The sequence below is a fragment of the Harpia harpyja genome, chromosome 4 (genome assembly GCF_026419915.1).
Source record: "Harpia harpyja isolate bHarHar1 chromosome 4, bHarHar1 primary haplotype, whole genome shotgun sequence".
In the NCBI taxonomy this organism is placed as follows: Eukaryota; Metazoa; Chordata; class Aves; order Accipitriformes; family Accipitridae; genus Harpia; species Harpia harpyja.
Genome location: NC_068943.1, coordinates 71166799 through 71179698, shown reverse-complemented (window position 1 = coordinate 71179698; position 12900 = coordinate 71166799). Strand labels below are relative to the sequence as shown.

The 12900-nt window shown below is 35.9% G+C and overlaps 1 protein-coding gene across 17 annotated transcripts in view; it reads right to left on the bottom strand.

The window, feature by feature from the left end:
• The window catches only part of SYNE1 (spectrin repeat containing nuclear envelope protein 1), a 327350-nt gene that overhangs the window by 222114 nt on the left and 92336 nt on the right, over positions 1-12900 (bottom strand). For all 17 annotated transcript variants that reach the window (XR_008234789.1, XM_052784707.1, XM_052784709.1 and 14 more), the window contains 5 exons: positions 11444-11556; positions 10724-10892; positions 6966-7062; positions 5218-5420; positions 1283-1447 (listed from right to left, as the gene is read on the bottom strand). Coding sequence is in view for 16 of the 17 variants with exons in the window: in XM_052784707.1 (XP_052640667.1) it covers positions 1283-1447; positions 5218-5420; positions 6966-7062; positions 10724-10892; positions 11444-11556 (747 nt within the window). In the remaining variant the exon portion in view is untranslated. The remainder of the gene's footprint in view (positions 1-1282; positions 1448-5217; positions 5421-6965; positions 7063-10723; positions 10893-11443; positions 11557-12900) is intronic.

Below are 12900 nucleotides of genomic sequence, written 5' to 3'. Positions count from 1 at the left end.
AAGAACAACATTCATACAAGAAGTCAGACTTTTTCAAGTTTTGGATCATTTGGAGAACACCAAACTCTCATCTGTTTCTAACCTAGAATCAACATCTCAATTAATTTCTCACTGACTACAGTACGAATTTTGGAAATTCAGCAAAGAGATTAGAACACGAAAAGCCTAGAAAAGCTGAAGGATAAGGGAAATTTCAGTAAAAGAACTGCTGGCTGGAGGAAGGGGAAACACATGTCTTAGAAAGTGGAAAGAGTTTTATGACAGAAATTGTGAAAAGCCAGCGATAAAAACCATATAGCCAGCACATGAAAGAAGCTGCATAAGCAGGGGAAAAGACATTCACAACCTGGGCTTTCCTGTTTCCACAGTAAATCACCCTAAATATCATCAGCAAATAAAGCTTGAGAATATTTTAGTCAACAGTTTGGAAAAGTTAAAATAAAAAGGGGGCAATCATTATTTGCTTTTCCATTTAACTTGACTGCAACAGAAATAATCATGCCAGTAAAGAAAATAGATTCAGCATCCTCAAACAGGCAACTGCTATTTAAAATCACTGGAAGGAGAAAATATCATTAGAAGTATATTGACTATATCAAAGATATTTTCTAACGTGTTTATGAAGTGTGAAATACTTCTGTATAATTTTATCTCACATCTTCCCTTTGCTTTTTGGAGCGCAAATATAGAAACACTTCTTTTCCAATCAGTTGACTCTCTTCCATGAGATAGAGTAGTTTTTTCATTTACTATCACTGCGTCCTTGCTCACAAGATAGAAGTAATGTCTAACTAATTTGTGCAAAACATTTAGTTAATTAACTTGCATTGTACCTGCTTATAGTTGCAGTACAATAATTGAATGCAACTTTCATTAAAGGGTAATAAAAATATTCACTTTCACCATTTTTACTTTTTAGTTTTACAGAGCTTACAATAACAATAGCTACTTAAACCCAATCATTTCCTTCAAAGAAAAGTAGAGAATATGCATAAATAATATTCACTGTATCAAGACTGAAGACCATAAAGGAAAACTACAGCTTATACTAGCTGAAAGTGTCCAAAAGTAAAAATAAAAAGTTGTATAACCAAAAGATAAACAAAGGAAAAGTCCCAGTAAAATAAACTGCTGTCAGGGATTCATTTCTAATTTAAATAATGATGAATAGTTAGGCATTTTGCTAAGTTGTCCTATAGTCCTGCTAGCAAAGCAAATCTGTCTTGCTTGCATGGAAATGACAAAGTAAATATTTAAATGTAACAACAGCAATAACACATACCTGCTTAACTTGCATAAACAATTCTCTCCATCTTCCATTTAGTAACAGAAGCTGCTGCTTAAGGTCTCTGGAAATGGTCTCATCACATGTCTCAATCAGAAAATTACCAGCATCATTCATGGCTGTGTGCTGTTGGATCCAATGAGGTAAGTGCCGGAAGAAATCCTGAAGAAGAAAATGAGAAAACCTTTCTGAAACCTTTTCAAATAGTCTTTACCTTAAATAATGAAGCTAAAATTTAATTGCCAGCTAATGGCTTTATAAAACTCTTTGAACAGTTATCCTCTGAAGTTCTTCATATTGGATACACCATAATAGAAACTTAAAGTCTGTGAACATAATCTATGGAATTAAAAATTACCACCAGTTTACTTACAGCTCATTTTACTCCAGTGAGTAGCTTCAGTTAAACTAATGGAACTCCTCCTTAAGAGAAAGCTCTGTAACTGAAAATGCTGCTAGGGCTCATCTAATTTCTCTTTTGTTTTGAAACAGTATGGGCCGGTAGTAACCTGGGCCATATACAGACTGTAGAGAGATTTGTCCCCTTCTGTGAACCATATGCAGATTTCCAGGGTCTGGCATCCCAGAAGACCTAAGACGACTGATTCTTTATCACTTCTTCCTCCTATCTCAGAGCAGGTGAGTGAGGAGGGGAAAGGGATGGTTGCCACTGATTTTCTTCCCGTGTTCCAGTGAGACAGCCTAAATAGCCCAGCCATAATGCCAAATGCTTCTGTGCATCTTGTAGGCAGGTACACACGCATAAATTGGCAGAGAAGACAAAGACCAGCTCCATCCCTTCCTTTTTGCTCTTCAAAGAGGATGGTCAATTGTTCCCAAGGCAGGTATCTCCAGGCACCATGACTACAGCTATATCAGTAAACAAAACAGGACTCAATCACTGTCCCATGATTGTCCACATGTTCTCTGCCATGGTTTTGGCTTGTCCCTGCTACTCTTCTCCCAAACAGTACATAATTCAATGGATGGCATATGGCAAGGGCTGTTCCTGATAGACTGAATGATGAGGCCACCTTTCAGGGGAGAAAGAGTAGCCACAAGGATGCAAGCTGGACCATGCCACTTGGTCCTCAGGACTAAGGAAGGGGCAATGACACATTTTATTTATGACTATCAATCTACCCTATAATTCCAAGACTGTTGATCTGACAGTGACAGTCCCATGCAATCCTTTGCTCAAGGGTAGATGTGAAAAAGTCCTGTCCAACTGTACTGTCAGTCATCCCGAGTTTCAGAGCTACAGTTCTGAAACTTCATAGTTTATACTCATCAGAACTCATCCACATATATAAACAGTTCTGATAAAACCAGAAAGAAAACGTCAAATGGGTATATACTGCTCAAATTTGTTGGAAAGAGAATTGAACAACATGCAGTGTTTTAAATTCCTAAAGATGAGATCAGCAGAGTACAGATGCTCCGTACTGATGTATCAGTGAATAAACATAATCATCTCAGTAAATTGTATGTGCAGTTTGAATCTTCTTCTACTCGCAGTGGAGCACAACACTTGCTGTGAGCAAAGGCTATCCTCTGTGAGCACATCCAAAAGAAATTAATTCTACCAAATCTGGCACTGGTCAGTTCTCCAATGGTCAGGCTTACTAGAGGACAAGAAGGAAAGAGCACATGGAGTAAACTACTTGCATCCTTGCTCCCGCACATTTATTCCCACAAACCATTACCTTCCTCAGACCCTGCTGTGAAGTCTCTCCATTTCAGAAGCCAGCCTAAAGCATGTGTAAAATTTGGACAAATTTGGAAGGTACTGTGAAGCACACCTCATTCTCAATTAAAATAATGCAGCTCTTTTTAAGGAAGTCCCCCCATGAGATCTAGAAGCCCTCTGATACCTTTTGGATACAGCCGTTGGAGAAAGGTGTGGGAAAATACAGTTACAACAGGGTTATGATGGGAAGTGCTTAAGAGGTACTGCAAGTAAATAAAGGAGTTGTAGAAGGAGCGGTTCATTCATTAATACATTTACTGTTAAATTTCTACTTTGCGGTAGAAAAATCCAAGTGCATACTGATCTTGTTTGCAAGATCTTCTGTGCTACAGGTTCACAAAAAGATTTCGGAAAACAGAAGCCAATGAGAAAGCCAACAAGCCACTTTCCTTTACAAAAAGAACAGTGGTACTTGCTGCTCTTGAAATCATACAGAGGTAATGGAAAGAAGAAGAAAGCCTGACAGCATGGTAAGGGACTACAATGGTCTTTGCCTAGGATAGAATATGGTGGGTTTTATTAATGCAGAAAAGGTTTGCAAATGAGCATTGATGAAATCTGTGTATCATACTACTGATATGTTTGTGGTTTTACAGAGCAAATATTTGGAAATGTTTAAAAAAGTTTTATGCCACATTCCAAGCAATAGTTACCATCTTTCACCTGGGATTCCAGATTCTTGTGCTGATGGCTGTGTGACTATTAATTGTACAAACCCGTATAAGTATTGCTTTTGGTTTTAATAACCAAATATTAAAACTGCAAAATCAGAACTATCCTTGGAAATATCTAAGTGAACATTATTGCTGTGGAGTGCTAGATTCAACATTAATAGTAGAAGTAACTTTTAAAATATGTATCTCAGTCTACAGGAGGATTATGTTACCTCCCAGTAATCTTTAACAGTTTTGAGCCAATGTAATTTTAAGAAGAAATTAGCATTTTGGGAAGAATAATGCTTTCATGTCTAAAGTTTTGAACAAGGCTTTTTGAAACTTGTCATGTATCAGAATGGTAGGAAATACTTATTGGATTTAGGTTAGAAATCAGAAGCAAGTATATACTGTATTGATATGTTCAGATTTCTGCTTTGAAAATCGTTAAAGGTAAAGTTATAAAACTCATCAGAGAAGTAAATATTTTGATTTTATTCATATATATGGACATAAGAATATTTCAAACACTGCCAAGTTACTTACATAAAACATACACAAGGAGCTAAGATCAACCTGATCAGCTGAGCTCATCCTTCCTGCTCAGTAGTAATAACTGTTGGTATTTATATTATGCCAGACTATTGAATCCTTTTCACAGGTTTACTTTTATTTAAAAAGTGTATTCCATTCTTTTACATCAATTTAAATTAACAAACTTCTACCAAAAATTATACTGTTCTTTCATGTAACATGAAATACTCGTTCCTGACCTGATGTCAGTTTGGCATCTTACAACCTATGAAAACCATACTTTGGTGTTAAGAGCTGTTAGGCTGCTACGTTGGGATTAGGTGAAAATGTCATACCATTACATGCAGTATTATTCAAGTCAATCTCGGTCATTACTGAAGTTTCACAAACATAAATCTTAGTGCTTCAGTACTCTGATATTAGAACAGAAAAAAAACCAGACAGCAAAACTATCTTTATGACTGCAGGTCCCCAAAAGGAACTGTCTAAAAGATTTCTAAAACACCAGAGAAATGGAGTAATTACCCATCAAACATAACAACACATATTAATAATGTTGTCTTGTGAAGGTTACTAATATTGAAATCTGTCATCTATATGGTAGAAAAATCAGCGGAAAGAATAATTTTAAGTGTTCATACACAGCACATGACTATGTACTTTGGTGTTAAGAGCTGTATATGCCTTTGATGAATCATGTAACATTCCTATCTCTGAGAAATATTGCTGCCCTATCTACATTCATATCAAAGGTGCCTCTAACCATGTTACCACAGATGATGCCTTCCTTCATTGCGTGTATATATGCATATGTCTGTACACACTATATGTGCAAACATTGAAACACCCACGACGAATGTAGACAGTATGCCAGAAACTGAAAAAATCTCTCCCTCTTGTACGACATTCTGTAAAACAATCTAAGCAAATGCAAAAACATATCCCACATTTCATAATTTACAAAATAACCAGATACATATGCTATTAGTGCATACCTTTTTAGAATGTTCAGGCTCATTCAGCATTTTTTCAGCATCTTCCAGCCAAGCTTGTAGACCTGCCACAGTGCTGCTATATCTGTCCCAATTAGCAATTACTTCTTCCAACATGCTTCTTACACTCCTCACCTCTACTGAGAGGTTTCTCCACTGTGCTGTTGTTTCACTCATGAATTTCATCACATTCTCAACTTCTTCCACTGAGATACAGGAAAGACATTTATTATTTTGGCTCATTATTATTTCTGTTAAGCTTAATTTTATATTATGCTTATCCATTCTCATCAGGGAATTATATTTTACTGCAACTTCTATTTCAGTAGGCTTTTATATACATATGCTCAGTTCACAGGCCAATTTTAGTGCAAAATTACGACTGAGAAATTAAACCTGTGAATTAAAGATGAAGGAAAGTACATAAAATGAGTGCTATGTTAAAACAGTCACACCGCATATTCAGTGTGGTGTTCATTTCTAATCTGTAATAAAAGAAATCAAGAGCGAAAGTTTCCTTAAAAAGGCAGAAAATAATAGAGACGTGTAATGTAGAAACACATATCATGTCTGCATTGAAAAGTACTGAATGAAATTCTGATCTTCCTTCTACTGACTTTAAAACCAAACTGCTGCTAAATTTTGCCATTTAATTTTTAGTATTTTCCTCATGACAATAAAGGAACAACTGTGTCCTCTTTCCAGAAGAAAAAAAAACAGAGAGAAGAGCAAGGACCCAAGCAAATCCTGAGACTTCATAAAACATGCAGAATACAAATAATTTAAAAAACATTTTTTAGCTAAGGTGTGCTCCAATTTGCACTGCTGTTTCTGAATTCATGTAACTGAGTAGCTGCCCCTTAGAAAAGAATTTGTTATTGGATTTTTTTAATAGTATTGAATAAATCTATTAATTTTATTCTTTGTAACAATACCTTGTAAAAAATGTTTACTTCTGTAAAATTTGAGTATCACCATCACCAACTTAAATCTAACAACAAAAAAATATATCCATTTTCTCTCCACATCTGCTAACCACTTCAGCAGCTGTGGCAATCCTCCACAGACATTGTGTTATCTCCTCAGCAGAGATTAAAGTGATCTCATGTCTGTAACTATCTAGGTCAAATATTGACCTCATGCGCTCTCACTGAACTCAGCAGTGTTCAGGAATTACAGGAGGCAGCTGTTGAATCAGCTACCCATTTTTCTCATGTATATCCATACTTCAACTATCATTTGGGTTCCTCTTACAGGTTTTCACAGTTAATGAAGAATCTTCAATAAATCAGAGGATACTTTTGCTACTACAACTGTACTGGGACCAACTCTCTATTTGTCTTTTTCTAGCAAATGAAGCCAAGCCAGGGAGCATTTCCAGGCACCAGAACATGATCTTCCCTACTCCTAATTTGGTCTCTGGCACACTTTTGGCCCAAATCAACAACACTGAAACAATCCAGAAGTTAGCGTGGATCACGGACTTCTCTTATTAGAAAGTCTGAACATGACCACCCTCTTCCGGAGTTTAAGAAACCTTAACAGGAGGGCAGGCTGCTCTGTACCAGATGGCTTCATGCTAGAGAATACGTGAAATTGCTACCAGAGGCTGTAGCCTCTCTGGTGAACTGCAGCTGCTGTACAGCTCTGCTGCATGGAAGAAACAAAAATTAGGAGATCTTTTAAGAACATACTTAGGTCTAAGGAGATTAAAATGGTGTCCCCATGATAAAAGAAACATAGGCACTTACCTGAACCATTTGCTTTGGCATACATTTCAGCTGCTCTTTTCAAGATCTGGTAAGTAACGTCATACTGCTCAAAGAACTTACTATTTTCAATAACAGACTGAAAAGAAAAAAAGATTACAACAGACAAAATAAAAGTGGATTTTAAGAATAATTTCCCTGAAATTACATCAGGACAGTGATGACAATTTTTAACTTCATTATTCCTCCATTCATTTTTTGTCATTATAAAATAATATTTAAATTATCATCATTATAAAATACTATATAAATTTCACCTTTTCAAAATAATGGTACAGCAGAGTCTGCCTTTACAAATACAGTTTATTTACTTTGTATATGGAAAGATTATTTAATATGTTCTTTTTCTGCTAGTTGCTGACTTGCTGAAACTCACTAGCATATGATACTTTGAATGTGAAGAAACTGAGTAATTAATTTAAAAGTTATTTGATGGAAACTGTTTTACACTGAACTCTAACTGGAATAATTTTAATAAAAGAGAAAATTTCATCCATATAGGTCACCAGAAAAATCAAATCCAGTTAAACTTTAAAAATTGCTCCTGTATTAAGCCTTTGCAGAAAGGCAGGTTTCACTTTAAGAGATGAAAAACATTTGACTTACCCTTCAGTTTTCCTTTACCTCCTTTCTAATTGGTAAAAATAAGATTAAGGAAACACTGCGCAAAGAGATTCTGTTTTTCCAAAGTGTGACACAGTGCTTTTTCTTTGTGAGTGATGTTTTAGCTGTGTAATGTGTTATAGCACGATGAATAATTTATCTGGAAATATTTTGGTCACAAAGTTATGGCTCTTTATCCCTTATGGCAAATGACACTGATTTTTTTTTTTTGTATGTCTTTCAGAAATGTTACTTCCTTTAAGTGCGATATGTAATTATATCTCTGTATTATGCAATCATATTATATCTTGCATTACCACTGTTAAAAAAGGGAGAAAACCCTGCTTTTTTTACAGGGCTTTTATATTGCCTTACCTAATGTACTTATCTAGAGTTTTCAAATGGTTTTGCAACTTATACTACCTTCCATGCCTCCTCAGTTACAGATCTACAAAATGAAGGCAAGTATATCTTGCATGTGTCTGCACAAGCTTTGGAATGTCAGAATAGACAAAATTCTATGTGTACGAGTGCAATTTTGGTAAAACCAAGATTCAAATGAGGTCAAAGTTCAATGTACTCAAAGGTCAAAGTTCAATGAAGAGGAGAATTCGATTTTGAGTATTCATCAACCCACATTATGTAACATGAAAAACAGTTTTAAAAATTAATCTGCCCGCCAGTATATATCTAAAAATCTTCTATTTTAAAACCTTTTACAGTTGCTATGTCAAATCACCACAGTTATCTAGTATGTAATTTAGAAATGTCTTTATAACCAAGGAAACTAGAAGTCAAGGACAATCAGAATTTTTCTCTGCTCTACTGTTAAAAAAAAATAATCTGGCATGTATAAAGAACTACATGCTTTACCATGAATTATGTGACAAACACCTGACTTTCACTTTTGCCAAACCCATACACACAGACATTTTACCCTGAACCAAAAACTGCAGGACTTCATATGAGAAAGTAAAAGACTGTATCAAATGACTTATATAATATTGATCTCAAAGGCAATTGGAAATATTTTCAAAAATTAAATATAGACATTTTACTGATTAGTACTTTCTCCCATCTGACAAGATCCCTTAAAGAAAATATGTAGCTTTTCCCAAATACGTATAGTATACAGTGCTAAAAAAGTGCTAATACAGCAATGCCTAAACACAGTTCCATGGGTTAAAATCCATGGGTAACTGTACCCAGTATCTCCATTACAGCTGAGGCTTTGGTACAGTATATTCTTCAGACTGATGGTGTATAATTTGTGCTGACCTTTACTTCTGGCATATGGCAGAGAGGTGAAAGAAGACGGGATAAACTAACAAACACCACTTTCATTTTTAAGCTATAGTACAGTACATAAATATTCTCCAGGCATATGTTCTATCCAGATCCTAACTACGCATGTTCCTAGAATGCTGACATCGCTCAGTATGCTTTGGCAGACAAACAAACTTACATTTTTATCTCCTACTAATATAGTCAATGACTATACGGTACTGACTACAGCTTTCCTACGTAAGACTCCTAATTTACTGGAAGAGTAACACTTGGCTCTCGGTCCTAGAAAATTGCTCCTAGGTAAGCCAAAGCAAATAAAGTCTCTTTCTATCACTGGACACCTGGAAGGAGCCAGAAGTCAAGGCCATCAGGAATGAAACTGAGCTCTATTTATCTTCTTGTCCCAATTTCCTCATTTTGATGTGATGCAGTTTCATAAATGACGCAAGGAAGCATTTTCTTTCCCCTAATGACCATCTCAGCATTAGTGGTCTGAAGCACAAGAATAATTGAGGCAATTACAAAATAACATACAAATTCATCACTTAATGTTCATTTTAAAGCAAAAAATAAGAAAGCGTATAAAATAATAATCCAGAAGTCAAGCTATCCACTTCCTCATTATTTGGCTTGTCACCTTGTAGTAGTTTTTGTGACAGTCTTAGAGAGCATACAAATGGACTATAACTCCTACCTATTGCACAACACTCTAGCAAACTATGTTACTTTAAATAGCCATCTGAATTTTGCAAAGCTTCTCTAAAACAAGGCTTAACTCCTGAATTTTTATGTGTCCCTAACTGCTAAAGTTTAAACATACAAAGGGAAAAGTGCGAACAGGTCTTCAATTCTCACTTTGTAGAGGAACTTTATCGAGTTTGAAGTTTTCTTCCAAAGGCATTGATAACTTTCTCCACACAATGTCCTGGCTCTGAATGGCTCTATAACTGTATGAATTCTTTCCAAACTGAATTTTCCCGTGCAATTTTCCTTGTATGGGTTAGATAGAAGGGGGAAAAAAAAGTATTTATTATAGCTCTGCTTTTGAAAGAATCCCTCATACCCTAATGTAGAAGTGCAGCAGTGGTACCATTCTACTACCAGCCACTTGGCACTGCAAGTGTGGATTTAACAAGATACAGCAGCAGAAGAGTGAAAGGGAACATATCAATGAGCATTTATAAGTCAATAGCCTCTGTTTCTTAACATGATATATGGATGATGCAGAGCTGGATCAATCTGTTTCCCAAACAGAAATAAAGTGGGTTTAATATACTAATGCTGAGCAGAAGAAAAACCATTCTTTAAAAGAATAAAATGACTCCCCTATCAGTATAGTATGTTGAACAAGTACACAGAGGCAGCATAGCTTCTTTTTTTTTTCTTCATTTGGAAGACTTTAAAAAAAACTACTGTGGGGTACTGCATGCCAAAAACATCCTCTATCTCTACACTTAATCTGTGTATAGTCACTATAAAGTGCACCTATGCAGTTGTAAAAGAAGATTAAATTAAGTTCTTCAGAATTGCTATCTAAGGTATGTAAAAATCTAGGATTTGGAACCTCCAGATATGCTTGGTAAGTTGATGGTCAGACAGTTAGCAGCTGGGACATTATTTCTGTTTTTGAAGAGATGGTGCAAAAAGAATAATTTTCATTTTTAGCCTTTTGAAGTTCCTTCATGGGGAAGACAGATTCACCTCTGAAAACATATTCCATAAGAATGCAGTCATAAAGTTGATGACTGGCAAGGCTAATTTCTGTTTCTGTTCTTTTATTCATTTCTAGAAATCTTAAATATGACTGTTTCAAAAATAATTATAAAAAGAAGACGACAACCTCAACTTACAATATAATTTTGAAGAAGTAGTTCCACCGACTCTCGCCTTCCATATTTGATAATCCATGATTTTAACTTTGATTCTGCAAGGACTAAGAGTGACAGTAGACGGTACTTCAGTTCCAGAAACTCCATCTTCAACAGATGGAGCTCAGATGAAGAGACAACAAAATTAAACCTATAAAATGAATCACACTGTAGCAAAATACAGCAATATTCATTTTTGCAGGAGAGACTGAAAGCTTTAGTTACATTTCAGATATTTTTCTAATCTTTCACCTAATTCAGAGTCTACAAACATTTAATTATGCATGATGATAATTCTGATGACTGCTCTTGAATAGCAAATTAATTAAATTTCTGTTTACTCATAGAAATCATCAGTTTACATCTGTTACTAAGTTTTGCAAAGTCATTTTTCTTTTCTTTTTCCACATGCATCTTGGCTGTTATTATATAATATTTCTTCCAGGGACAAGTAATAACAGAATCAATGTAAAAAAGTATTCCCTTCCCAAACCCGTAGCTTATTTTGATTCTTATCAATCTTTAAAGCATCATGCTTTTTGGTATATTTTTATGCATATTCTAGGAGGTTTTTCCTTCCAATTTTTTCATGCTTGCCACTGAGAAACATAACTAGACAGTGATTTCTACATGAACAGATTAAAAAGCAAACAGGTTCCCTTTCATTCACAGAGGGGTTTTATTTCAGATTGAAAGCCTTACCTCTCTGCCATATCCTCTAATTGGTCAGGTGGAACAGGCACTCCGTTAACAGACCTGGCCCCGTGGATCTCATGGAATGCCTTTTTGTGACCATCTATGTTTTTAAGCAGATCCTGATTTGATTTTAAGAAAGGGAGAGAGATTGAGAGAGTGGGGGGAGGTGGGGGGGAGAGAGGGGGGGAGAGAGAGAGACAAGGCTCACAGTAGGCTATCTAACTAATAAGCACAATTTTAAGCCTGCGCTGATGACTCAATGTAGTTAACTATTTGATCATGCTCTCACATTTGCATGCAAGGTTAAGCATATCACAAAAGCATTTACATCAACTTGAACATTTACATAGGGAACCCCCTTATAAGATGCTCTGCTAAAGCTGTGTCTAACAATTACGTAAGATTTTAAAACAGAGGATACACTGCAAAGGTTTAACAAAACAAGAACTCTTAACTGTATTAAATAATCCCTGAAATGCAGTCTGCGAATACTCTAACATCACAACAGCATAATCTTGCTAAATTTACTCTTTACGTCTTTATAACAGATACTAACCTTTATTATGTATAGATTCAAATTTTCAGCAACTATTCTATTCTGCTATATATAGGCAGAAGATCCATAGCTCCTTATGTAAGTACATATTTAATATTTAGTGAACTTTTCACTCTCTCAGCATCGAAAGATTTCAGGATCACTTTCTCTATTTTACATGAACGAATGCAAAATATGGTACCTGACCTGTATTCCTGTGATAAGAATTGTACCGGCAAAAACCTTACAGCAGAGCACATTTCAACTGTAACTAAGCAACACTGCTTCAAACGGCTTCCTGGAGATTACATATTAAAATGAATGACTGGCAGTAGTCTTTGAAGAGATAACGTAACAATAACACGTCAAGTCCCTGGCAGCTGAGAGGACACAGAACAGTGGGTATTTTACTGCATAGAGGCAGCTCCTGGCACATAGTGCTCAGAAGCCTATTAGCAAAGGAAACCTTACAAAGGTCCCCCTTTCTCACCTGAGGGAACAAAATGCAGGCTTGTGTATTGATCACGGATGTCTATTTATTCCTATGTGCTGAGGAAGGGTTCCTCCCCAGTCAACACCCAGTGTTTGCACAGCAGAAATTAACGGTAATTCACTGGTTCAGCTCACCAAATGTTCCCACCATCCCCATCAACCTGCCTATATTTTCATTGTTTTCCACTTCACCCAACACCTTGTTGTGAAGAGAAACAAACTAGGCTTTCTCAGATGCAAGTGATGCACTGATTTTACCATGGTGAAAACCTCAGTGAAGGTATCCTGTGACTAACATACTCTCACATAAAGGAAAGACTTAGAACAAGTATCTCAGCTAGCTGCATTTGAGACCTTGCCAGACAAAAAGGGATGCCCCTAACATGCATTGGTAAGTCAAAATAAAACCCAGTAGTTTCAACTAACGTCAACTGGA